The sequence below is a fragment of the Callospermophilus lateralis genome, chromosome 9 (assembly GCF_048772815.1).
Source record: "Callospermophilus lateralis isolate mCalLat2 chromosome 9, mCalLat2.hap1, whole genome shotgun sequence".
Taxonomy (NCBI): Eukaryota; Metazoa; Chordata; class Mammalia; order Rodentia; family Sciuridae; genus Callospermophilus; species Callospermophilus lateralis.
The window spans coordinates 54075871-54088195 of record NC_135313.1 but is presented as its reverse complement, the minus strand read 5'-3'; the positions used below and the strand labels follow the sequence as shown (position 1 = coordinate 54088195).

At 35.3% G+C, this 12325-nt stretch overlaps 1 protein-coding gene across 2 annotated transcripts in view; it reads left to right on the top strand.

The window, feature by feature from the left end:
- Nucleotides 1-8850, top strand: part of Agps (alkylglycerone phosphate synthase) — a 131956-nt gene extending 123106 nt beyond the window's left edge. For both annotated transcript variants that reach the window (XM_076865890.2, XM_076865891.2), the window contains exon 20: nucleotides 3257-8850. In XM_076865890.2, coding sequence (XP_076722005.1) covers nucleotides 3257-3378 — 122 coding nt within the window. In that variant the 3' untranslated portion in view covers nucleotides 3379-8850. The remainder of the gene's footprint in view (nucleotides 1-3256) is intronic.
- The last annotated feature ends 3475 nt before the right edge of the window (nucleotides 8851-12325 follow it).

Below are 12325 nucleotides of genomic sequence, written 5' to 3'. Positions count from 1 at the left end.
ATACTGTTGATCATACCACAAAACTTGAGATCTTCCTTGATTTGTTAGCATCCAAAGGGGATAGGAGACTATCCCTGAAAGCTTTCATTTTCTCTGTTCCAAAAGTAAATTTTTAAAAATGTACTGTATATTCTAGAAAGACACATTTTAAAAAAAAACAGTTTCTTTGTATATTTATTATTCAAAAATCAGACTCTAAAAAGGTGAACTCAGTTTTTAGTTCAGATCCCCCTACACCATTAGTTTCATAACATTCAATTTTGGATTCACCTTTTTTGTACCTTGTAAAATACTTTACAAGACTTAAATATTTGGTTTATATACCTAAGGCATTCTTTATATAGAGTAATAATGAATTGTGGAATTTGGGATCTCTGTCTTGTTTTTGAAGATGGTAGACCAGGCATTTGTAGCTCTAGTGTTACCTCTCGGTTAAGTAAAAGGAAAGTACTTGAATCAGCAACCATGAATGTCTCACATCAGATGATCCAGGCCTAGAAAGAAGAATGTGCTTTATGTGGTCTGAATGTGCATACGCCTTTTCAATGGATGATAATACCAGGTGTTGAAAGTATTCTTAGGCTATCTCTTACTGTTTTTGCAATTTTTATTCATCATTCTTTCCTCCTGCAATGTGGCACACTACATAAAAGAGAAATCATTTCTTCCCTTTCAGAAAATGAACTGTACAAATGTTTAGGTGTGTATATATAGTGCATCTGTCTGCAGGACAGTATAGCCAGCTAATTTCCCAATGCCTCGCAGTGCAGTCTAAGGGTTGAGCAAAGGGCATTGTTGTCTAGCTGTGGAACATAAATTTTCTGCTTCAGAGTCTTCCTTCTCTGGGATTAGGCCTGTGGAGTTTGTTGTTTTAATCTGAGGTAGCCACAGAAAGTTCTTCTATAGCCACAAACTGGTTTCAGTAATTGCCTTATAATGTACATTGTTTTTGCTTATACTTTGCTTTTTTTTTTTTTTTGTACAATGTAGTTGACTTAATTTATTGAACAAAACCAAAGATTTCTAATCCCTTTAATTGTATAAGCCCTGGCTTCTTACCCCATTTCAGTTTCTGTTATCAGTACTAAAAGAAGCTCACCAAGGGGTTAAATTCTTTCATCAAGTATGTTTATGAGGGTCCTTGTTGGCTGTACTGTCTTTTTTTTTTTTTTAAACTTTCTAGTTCACTAATCAAATGTATGTTAGATTGATTATTGTAAAAGTATAAACCATAGAAAATTTGACAAGATAGATGTGTAAATTATCCTTCTGACAGAACTAATGATGCACTCCAAGCACCTTCTGTTTTCCAGCGCTTGGTGAGAGACTTCATTAAATATGCAATGGCTGTTGGGTGGCTTCTCAGATGATGGTTCAGTTCCTTGTGGAATTGCATTATTACTAGAGGTGTAAAACCAGGCAGACAAGCTAGCTGTTGGGCATCCTGCTGAGCTTCTAATGTGCTCCATCTTGTTGGAGCAGTTGTTTGCAGTCTTTTCAGGACAATTACATCTATAACCACAGGACACATTCAGTGAAACTATATTACAGATAACAGTGATCTGGCATTGACTGCTCTCGCCCCTCTTGAGCTACTTCAGTATAGTTAGCTTATAGAAAGTAACACAGTAATCTAATGCCACCTCCAACACTTAGACTAGTTACTTTTTTTTTTAATCTTACAGAGCAAATCTGGAAATAACTGATTTTTAACTTGTTAAATTCTTAAAATCATAGAATATTTGAATTTAATAGACTATAGATTCTAATCCATTTGCAGATGAGAAAACTAAGGCTAATGCATAGTCATGAGTTGTCCCTTAAATAAAAGATCCTGGCAGAAAAATCTCTTACGGAGCAGAGATTGTATAAGTAGTAATTTGTAATTTTTGCCTCTGGTTTTAGATATATTTTAAACAAAAGTTTTTATTTTGAATTCAGTTTTTTCCCCCCTGCTGAACCTCATTACCCCCTTTCTTAACACCAGCAATACTCCCTTATTTCTAAAATCTAGGCAGAAACCATGCTATTTATTATTTTGATGACAATTTGATGGTTTCCTGGAGAACTGGACACAGAAGATGGTTTGAGTTGAGCTGAGATGGTATTTAAGGTTTCCAAAAGGCAGATGCTATGATGTATTGCTGCAGCCTGATAAATGGGAGTGCATTTTAGAATGACAGGCTGAATAGTTTAATGAGAGAAGGTTTCCCATTTTGGTGGGTCAACAAATCACTGTTGATGACTTTGGATCATAATGAACATTTGTGGAAAATGACCATTTGAGTAATGCGTGTGTTTGAGAAATACTAACTACAAATAATCCTAACCATAAATTAGAAGACTTACTTATTTTGCCACAGATAAGTCAGCATATTGCTTTGTTTTTCAGTGCCAAATTAAGTTGACAGTTCAGAATTCTTTTACATATCCTTTCTTATAAAAGTTATATTTAGAAAAGTTTTGTTTTTCATTGAGTGCCTTTTAAAATATAATTCATGCTGCTAATTATTATGTTACTTCATTCTCAAATTAAATTAGTAAGACTTAGAAACAAAGAATAAGAACATGATAGTTTATAAAGCTAAAGATTAAAATGGATTAGGCATCTAATTTTTTTCAGTGCCCAAAATATTTCTTAATTAGAAAAAAACAATAGGAAGAAAGTAACCATTATTTGGGAACATGCAAATTTATTTAAAAGCCTGTGACAAGAAAATGTAAACAGAAAGCTTCACAGCTAATTTTTTTTTCCCCATAAGCCTGTTAAAGATTCAGATTTTTTTGGAAAAGTCTTTGTGCTCCTTAAAATATTTTAAGGATCTATACTGTTAGTTTTGCAAAGCTTTGCCAACAATTGCATCCCAATGTGATGTTTTTCTTTAGTTAACTTTATTTTCTCTGAAACTTGGTACGTTTTAGTAGTTAAGATGGGGGTGGGTTCTTTTGAAATGCATGTTTTAATCATCATTTTTATTTTTAAAATGGGCTGTAATCTCAGTCCAAGCCTCCTTCAATCTCCATTTCATAGTTTACAGAGAAAGGAGACACTGTGGAGCACAGACTTCCCCTGGGAATGCATTGAGCTTAATGAGCTTGATAGTCTGGTGGGCTCAATAAATCAAATAAAGCAAAACATTTCTCATTTTTGAATAAAAGCATTTATCAAACAGTGTTTGTTCACTCGTGGTCACAAGATTGATTGGTTCCCAGCATCATAGTGTATATTAAAGCATTTTTGATTTTGTTTTTCCAGTGGGCAAGTTGCGGAAGCAGTGGCTAAAGGAAAGTATCTCCGATGTCGGCTTTGGAATGCTGAAGTCTGTCAAGGAATATGTGGACCCCAGTAATATCTTTGGAAATAGAAACCTTTTATAAATCCATTAGTATCATTATGGAAAATGTCACCTTTTTTTTTTTAAGTCTTGAACTATATGGTTATACCAGTAATCAGATACATTATGGACTATATTTTGACTACATTTGATTGTTGGTTTAACATAAGTTTGCTTTCATTCTGTAGTTTTGTTTCCACATCTATGGATTGACAGATGGTGTTCTTAAATCTCTCTCAGTGTAGGTATATCAGTTTACAGCCAACTGTTTATAATTTCAAATTTTAGTCAAGCATCACAAGGCTACCAGATATTTCAGAGGAAGATTCTGCCTGCTGTTTTAGATTAATGCTTCCTCTTGAGGAACAAAGGCAGTATCATTGCTTCTCTGGCCTTTTTAAAAAAAAAAAAAAGAGAGAGAGAACGTTTTTGGGAAGCAGATATCTAGGAAAAGAGTCCGCTGAGGAGTAATACAGGTATATGTTTTCTAAGAACGTGTTATACTGTGATAGGACATTAAGGGAGGAAAGAATATAGGCAACCTGTTGTTAGGAGGCCTTCAATTCTATAAGGTGCTTGGCCTACAGTTTTCTTTGAAATTAGTATACAGTTGTAATTACCAGTATAGGAATTACTCTGTGAGGGGACACATTTTTGTTCTTGATGTTTCTCTTTCTGCTGAGATATGAGTTTGTATTTGCATCACTGAGATCATTCATAGTATGTTTTGTAAGAAAAGCTGACTTATCCTTCACTTATTCCTGTGAAGGACAGGTTTACTATGAAATGAATGCCTTTATCCACCCTGAGTCCCAGTGTTTCTCCTGTCCCATGCTTGTTGCTGAGCGGCAGAAGCTGCAACAGGAACAGAAGGAAGACTCCTGACCCTAATGTCTCCAGCTGAAAGAGCCGTTTGGCTAAAGAAACAGTCATGATTTAGCATTTGGATTTGAAAGCCTCAACAGTTTCAATGACAAAAATCTTTAATTTTTTAAATTAACCCAAATAGCATGGTAAATTTTCATGTGAAAATAAGTTTCAAATTAGTTCTTAATAATGGTTTAATGCCTTTTTTGAATTACTGGTTTAACCTAAATTTTTTTAAAAATGTATTAATGCATATACCATAATCAGAAGTTTGAAATATCATATTTCTTATGTAATAAAGAAAGCATTAATCACATTTAGCAAACATTTTTACATTTAACCTGGCTATTAAAATGAGTGAAATTATTACTTTAAATCACTGTCTGTTTGGTTCATGTTTTACATTTTAAGATGGATTCTTTTCTTACTGCAATACCTAACTTTTGATAACTTTTTAAAACTAATATTTAATCAGATAATATATGTCAAAATGCAGATGATCCTTTGAAAGGACACTCTGTGTAGCAACAACTTCAAACTATTTTGGGGCAGTTTACTATCTTTTTTATCTGAAGTAGCCTTAACCAGAAAAGTGAAAATTTAAATTTGACAAAATGTATTTTTAAGACTTCAAAATGATAATTTTTAACTATTAAAATTGGCCTCAAACTAACAAAATTAAATCTGTAAACAAATCAAAATTAAGTACTAGTGTAACGACAAAAACTAAAACTATGTATTTTTAGAAGCTGCCTCTCTTCATTGGTGATTTATTTTTAATTATAAAATTTCCAGCAAATCTATGCTTAAAACCCTTGATGATTTGAAATAGTTGGACACTTGATGAGGAAATTGCCTCTAGAATGATCATATTCTCAACTTTATAAAATGCATCTATTCATGACGATGATTTTCCTAATTGGTGATCAAAATGTAAAATTTAGTAAGGTACTAATATCTCACTGAAAGTGTATACATGTTTCTGAGCAGTTTTAAAAAATAAAACGGATTCACAAGCAAATCCATTCCTTTGCATGTGATTGTTCTAGTATTCTTTCCCAGGGAGTTGAGATTTCAACAACCTCACAAATCTGTATTAGATATTAAGAATCTATAAAGGTAACACCTGGAATTGTTGTGGTCACTATTCTACATGAACCTTATGGAAATTAGTGATTTATGTTTTTGTGTTTCTTTTTCCATGTATGCAGGCCTTCCCAACCTTAATTTTATAATGGTGACTATATTTTGTAGTTGGAATCATTTCTACAGGGATCATTTTGAAACGCAAGAACCTTCATCAGTACTGTTTCACTCTGATTTAGTAAATCAGAAAGCCTTCACCCAGCTTTGACACATTCATATCTGGGAGGTGCCTGAGTACAAACTTAGTGTCTGGAGCACTGAGTTCATGAATATGCACAGAAGCACTTAAACCATACCTCTTGATTTTGAAGTATCTGAAAATGGCTTTGTGAAAGTTAAAGCCTGGAGAACATTGTCTATGTGAGGCTTCTTAACTAATTCTGGACAAGTTTATTTAAAATTCTGAAGACCCATAGCCTATTTGGTTTTCTAACTGGGTAACACTGACTTTCTTAAGCTAGTCATGTTTGTAATATTTTGCTTATATTTTGATGATGTCTCACTTGGTTGGGTTTTCAATGGTAATGGGAACTTGCTGCTAGTGAGAAATGGAATTGAAGAGACCTAATATGAACAGGTCTCTTATTGGCCCTTAGAGAAACTGTTGCCTTAATGTTTGGTGCAATTTATAGTTGTGCAAAAGTGAATTAGTCTTGAGCTTTTTTATTTTGGGTAAGAATTGTGGAAGTCACGTGTTAATGTGCCCAGTATTTACCACAGAAAAGAGGATTGCATTCTTCTGCTTCTGAATAATTAGGAGTTTTCTTCCTAAAAGCGCTTGCATATTGTGGGACTATTACTGTAAAGTTATTGTGAAGCTGGAAGCCATCTAGTTGGCATAGCTGTGTTGATTTGGAAAACAAACAAAAAAAAAATGCAATAAAGGATGAGCTGCCATCAGTGTGCATAATATACCAGATGCAGATGGTTGCAAGGAAACCTTTTTTTTTTTTTTTTCCAGAATATTAGTAACTAAGTCCTAGCTTGCATTTTGACAATGCCTTTCTGCATGTTGGCCCCAGAGATTTTCCCTTGTCATTTTTTCAGAGCTACTTCTTAACTGCAGTCAATCACAGAAGCTGTGAAGTCCTAAACTGCAGTGTGTTCCCTCAAGTCTTCAAATGGGCTGGGTTTGGTTGAGCTTCTATTCCATATCAATATTAGAACACGCTTATTCAATATGGATTGATTCACAAATTGCATGTGGTGGTGCTTGAGGCAGCCAAATGGAATGCTGTGGAAAGCATATCTACATTTTAAGGAACTGAGATAAGAGTAAAGGACAGCTTTAGTACCTTTTTGTTTATCACTTAAGATTTAGCAACTTTGATTTTAATTAGGGCTTAGCTCATGGTAGGAAAAAAAGCAGAAAGTGTTACAGGTGCCAGTTTAGGATTGAAGAATTCGCTGTTTCACCTTTGCTTTGAGTTATGGAAGCTTGGCTTTGCCCAAGGCTTCATGTTCCCAAATGAGCCATATGTCAACATACTCATTTAATTCTTACTAATATCACTTTCCTGAAAAGGAAAGGGGAAAAAAATGAACTTATACATTGATGCTGAAATCCAGAAAGTGTGAAAGGTTTACTGAAACTGTTGAAATATACTGACTGATATGAAGGATGTAAGTTACTTAGCTTTCTGTTCCCTAAGCCAAATAGTGTTTGTCTTCAGTGTGAAATTTAACTGTAAAAACTGCTTGTATAATGTTGAAAGATTATAGAAACATATTATTAATAAACTGGACTTGGGTCTAAGATTTTTTTTTCCTCAAAGGGAGTGTCAAGGTGTTATTTGTTCTGTTTGCATATGGGTTTTTCTTTCATCTTTAGTCTATCATGTTAATATTTCCACTGATCTGAAAATAGGAAGTTAGTTTTTGTTGTTTTATTGATGTAGCCTAATCAAGTATAACCTATGACTAAATCTGTTTGGATTACTAACAGTCTGTCATTAGCTAGGTTGTATCAATCTCTAATTATTTTAAAAATCAATGTTAAATTCTTAGGAAGCATTTAGTTTTTTGTAATTATAAAGAATTCCCTTTAAAAACCTTGGAAGAATCTTAAAGAATGAGCTTTCTCTTGCTTTTCTAACTATAGAATTTAATTCCTTAACAAATATCTATCATACTCAAGCCAAAGAGCCATCACTGAATTCAGTTAACTTTAGGTCTGTGAAATGATTTCTTTTTAGGTTCCCAAAGGATATTATTTTATATATTTTTTACAAAGGAAAAATAATACATTAAGTATTGCTAGTAAAATTTTTCAGGTGTTCTGAATTCCCATTCTGAAAGAGAGAGAGAGAGATCTGGTTTTCATGTAGATTTCTAAGTAACATATATACATGTTTTTAAGGCACCTTATTGTTGGCAGTTTTTCATGACCACCTTAAGCACCACATGAAACATGTTTTAACTCTTAATTGGATATTCAAAAAGAACATGACATGCTTATACTGGTATAGTTTCTATAAATAGTTATTTACTGAGCTATTTAAATAGTACCCCTTTGCTCACAGTGCCTTTTTGGGATTTCCTCTGCCCCCCCCCCACCCCCATCGTGAAATAGCCATTTAAAATGAGAAGAAGAGGATAAGTCTTTAAAGACAGAGGTTATTTATCAGCTCAAGGCTATTCCTCTTTAAAAACATGTCAGGAATTAAGTAGTTGTGCATTAATCTGATAATCCTCTCCATTGTTGGTTTGGCTCATCTAGCATATTTAACTAATTGTATGGTGGACTTGTACCCTCACATACAGATGAGGTACTAATCAGTCAACAGGAATTTCCATCCCTACATTTTCATTCCTACTGTCCCAACCTGGTAGCTCTGAAGTGTGGCTATTCACCCAGCCTTGAGACACTCACTCTGTGCTTTGGATGTCTGCTCACATGGTCCCTGGGGAGCAGAGCCTGGAAGGGGGAGTGGGGTCTATTCCTTATATTGTGTGTCAGTCCTTTTGTGTAATGGTGCCTTCTGGTTAATAAATATTTTTGTTCCTGAACAGTGGTAAATCTTATGAGAATTTTGTGTAGGTCATATTAATTTTTGTCCATTTTTGCTAAGCCTGTGAAATACTTTGGCTCTGATACAACTTGAATAAAATCTTATCCTGAGTCTTCCTCCAAGGCAGTGCGTATTCCTGCCAGTACTCTAGTAAATCTTTTGGGAATTATGTGTGGGTAAGCACTTGTATGTAAGCCATTTTACTGCTGTAACTAATGCATACAGTTCTTCTCTTTACATTTATAGTCTAAAAGTGGATATGTAGTGGGAAGGGAAGTTCCTGAGAGATTCCAGTATAGCGTTGTCAATTCATACTGAGCCATGTTGTTTTCCACAAGGGCTCACAACATAGTCTATGTACTGTGCTTTCGGTGTATGTTCAGATTCTCTTTTATTGGTTTCCCTCCAGTGTACTGTTCTATAAGCAAATGCCCATGTGTGATTTTGTTTTTTTAAGATGTGCTGGGAACAAATAAAATAATATCAAAACAGCTTATTGTTACAGAAATTTTTATTTACTTCATATTGATTTCATTTAACCTGTGTTCCTTTTACTTCTACCCACTAATATATTGTCCTGCCTTCTGTAGTCATAAAGAATTGGCCATTTGTTCTGTTGAAGTGTAGTTCTTCAGGTGTTTAAAGACTGATCTCATGGGCCCTCAGACCTTTTCCAGTCAGCGTTTGCTCCTGTCATTTCTCAGACCCTTCACCATCCTAATCTTCTCTACATGTGCCCAGTTTTTAAAGTGAGTTGTGTAGGCCTGAATACAAATATACCAGAGGTGGACCAATGCTTCCCTTAGTATAGTCACTAATAAATGCATGTTTGCTGGGCATTGCACTCTCCATGCAAACTGAAATTAAATTTAACAGGGTTATTTTCTCTGCATGTGACATTTTATTCACATTTCCCTGGAGGTGATTTTTTTAAGGTTCCTTTTCCTGTTACTTTATTTATCCCTACTAAAATTTGTTCTCTTAGTAGGTTTTGCTCCAGATTTTCAGAATCTTAGGATTTTGACCTGTGCCGCAGCCCGGCTGGCTGCAGCAAAATATCCGGGGGGTGACGAACAACTTGTGTATGTTGATGCAGCAGGAATAGGAGCCATTTATTGTAGGACAGAAGTGGTATTTATACATTTTACACAGCTTTAGTCAACCAATAAGGAATCTCCACACTTAATGGCTCGCTTTTGTTACTTCACAAACCACTCCCTCTGGCATTTTGCCAGGCACCATGCAGACTTGTTTACAGACTCTAACATTTCTCTGGCAAAATTAACAGGTGCCAATCTGACTTGTTTACAGACCTTAACAGACCTGTACCCAGAATATTTTCTGTGTCATCCAGCTTTGTATCATTCGTAAAATTGAGACAAATACTGTCTGTATTCTCATCTAAATAGTGGCAGACAACAGGTACTTTATAAGGGCTTGCTTGACCCACCATCCTGATCTTCCAACCATGAACAAGCATTTAGATTCCATTTGACATACTGTTGTCCACCTCATATTTTTACATTTTGTCCACAAATAGTCTTTTTATTCAATGAGTCAGTATCTGTTAACCAAACATTAAATACACAATCATGTTTGCTTAATTTAACATTGTCAGCTGCCAGACTCAAATATGGATAAAGCTTGCTGCCCCAATTTCCTGTGCTACCCAGTCAGGAAAAGACTTGAAGTTTACTTTTGCCTGTGTTTGTCCTCAGGGGCACGTCTTTCCAGAAGACTCATAAACCCGGGGCCTACTATTGGCTGATGGACAAATTCTGAAATCCATCCTTGCACATAATTCAGCTGTATCCATTGTACTTCATTGTGCTGAAAAAAAAAAAAATCTGTCTCATCATGAAGCTGTAAAATAGGAAATGATGGGATTCTAAAGGTTAAAAACAAAGTGGAAACAGCTCTAGACCTTCTGGGTATACATCATTTTTCTCTATCCATATACATCACTTTCCCTGTTTTGTAAAATGAAAATCTATAAGGTCCCTTCTAACCCTTCTCAGTGATTCCAGTTGAGTCTATGTACTTGTGTTGAACACTGCCCTAAAATTTACTATTAATTATTTAATTTTTAATTTACCCTTCAAATGCCAGACTGAGGAAAGAGGCAATTTTGTTTTCACAGAACTACTGTCAAGGAAGTGGAATTATCCCCTTTTTATTGGTGAAAAAAAGTTAAGAAACACCCTTAGTGGTAGAAAGTGGCATTGCTGGGTTATGCAGTTGAATATGACTATACCCTGTACCACTGTGCTGCTGGCTGCTTCACTGCATAGTGCAGGGTAACTGGTTTGTACAGAATTTCTGCTTTAAAAAAAAAAAAAAATATATATATATATATATATATATATATATATATATTTTTTTTTTTTTTTAGGTGGACACAATATCTTTATTTTTTATTTTTCTGTGGTGCTGAGGATCAAACCCAGTGCCTCATGCATGCTAGGTGAGCACTCTACCACTGAGCCCCAGCCCCAGTCTCAGAATTTCTGCTTTTTAAAGCAGATTATTAGTCATTGTCCTTTATAGAGGGGATGAGTAAGGAAATACAGTCCCCTACTACCGGGTGAAAGCTGCTTTCTTCAGGAACACATATCACAGAAATAGCAGAAAGTCTTTTGAATCAGTTGCTGTCTTGCTATGTAAATGTTTACTCCACAGTGTCCTGCATGGATGAGTTTATGGGTTTAATATGAAACTCAAGTGCAAGTGCTGCATCTGATGACTTAGTAAATTTGCAGTTTTGACTAATTTTGTACTCTTTGAGCTGCACTTTAAAATGTAACCTATTTCTGTAAGTTAGACATTTTCCAGAGAGGCTGGAAAGTGAAATCTAATCTAAGTTTAGAATCTGGTGGTTATAGTCAGATTATGTAGTTGGACAACTAAGAACCTGGAGTCATCTGTTCATCAAAAAATGTGCTGCTTGGCTTAACACTAAGGGCATGGCTCAATAAGTAAAAAATACGGGAAACCCAAGTGTAATTTTAGCAGCCGGAGGTCAACACTGGATAAGAGATACTGGGTGTCATGCTAAAGTTAAAAGGCATTGAGCTGCAAGTCACACTGATACCAGGAAGCTGCTCAGTGGAGCAGGGAATGCCCTTAGAAAAGCACAAACTCTCAGATGTTTCCAGATTTTCCATGGTCATTAAGGAAGAAAAAAAGGAACCTAAAACAAAAAATTCTATTTGAAAATGTTCATGTTCACTTGGAATGAAAATTTTGTCTTTGGTGTTGTTATTCTTTTAAAGTGAGGTGGTTTAAGCAGCCAGTCTGCTTACCTTGAATTGGACTTCAGCACTGCTCACGCCCTGGGACACCATTGTGGAAGTAAACCCAGGAGAGGATTTGTGGGGCAGCAGGGTCAGAAAGTTGCTTTCTTAAAACTTCCCATCCAAGTCATTTGCCCTTTCTTATCTCACATTTCCTGATAATTTTATGTCTTTGGAAGTTTAACATATAGCTCTCTAAAAACAAATCACTGAAATGTTGAGCCAAACCTATTATGACTATATATATATACGCACCCCACCTATATCACACTCCATGCTTTATCACATCCAGAGAGTAAAACTGTCTCATTACAAATGATTCACCTCCTTCTCCATAAAATTCTCCCAGCTCCCAGTGGTCTGCTTCCCAAGACTGGGTTAGAGTTTGCCCAATGTTCATAGATGGTATTAGCGCAGACATCATTCCACAGCTGAGGTCACAAAGAGGAACTGTCATGAAGAATACAAATCCTTTGGCTGGCATATCATGTCATGATCAAAGGATTCTGGTTTGCAGTGGTTCTACACTTAAATTAAGTTCTTGTTTATGCCTATAATCCCAGCAACTAGGGATGCTGAGGCAGGAAGATTGCAAGTTTTGTGGCCAACCTGGGCAATTCAGTGGGACCCTTTCTCAAAAAATAAAAAGGGCTTGGAATATAATTCATTTATA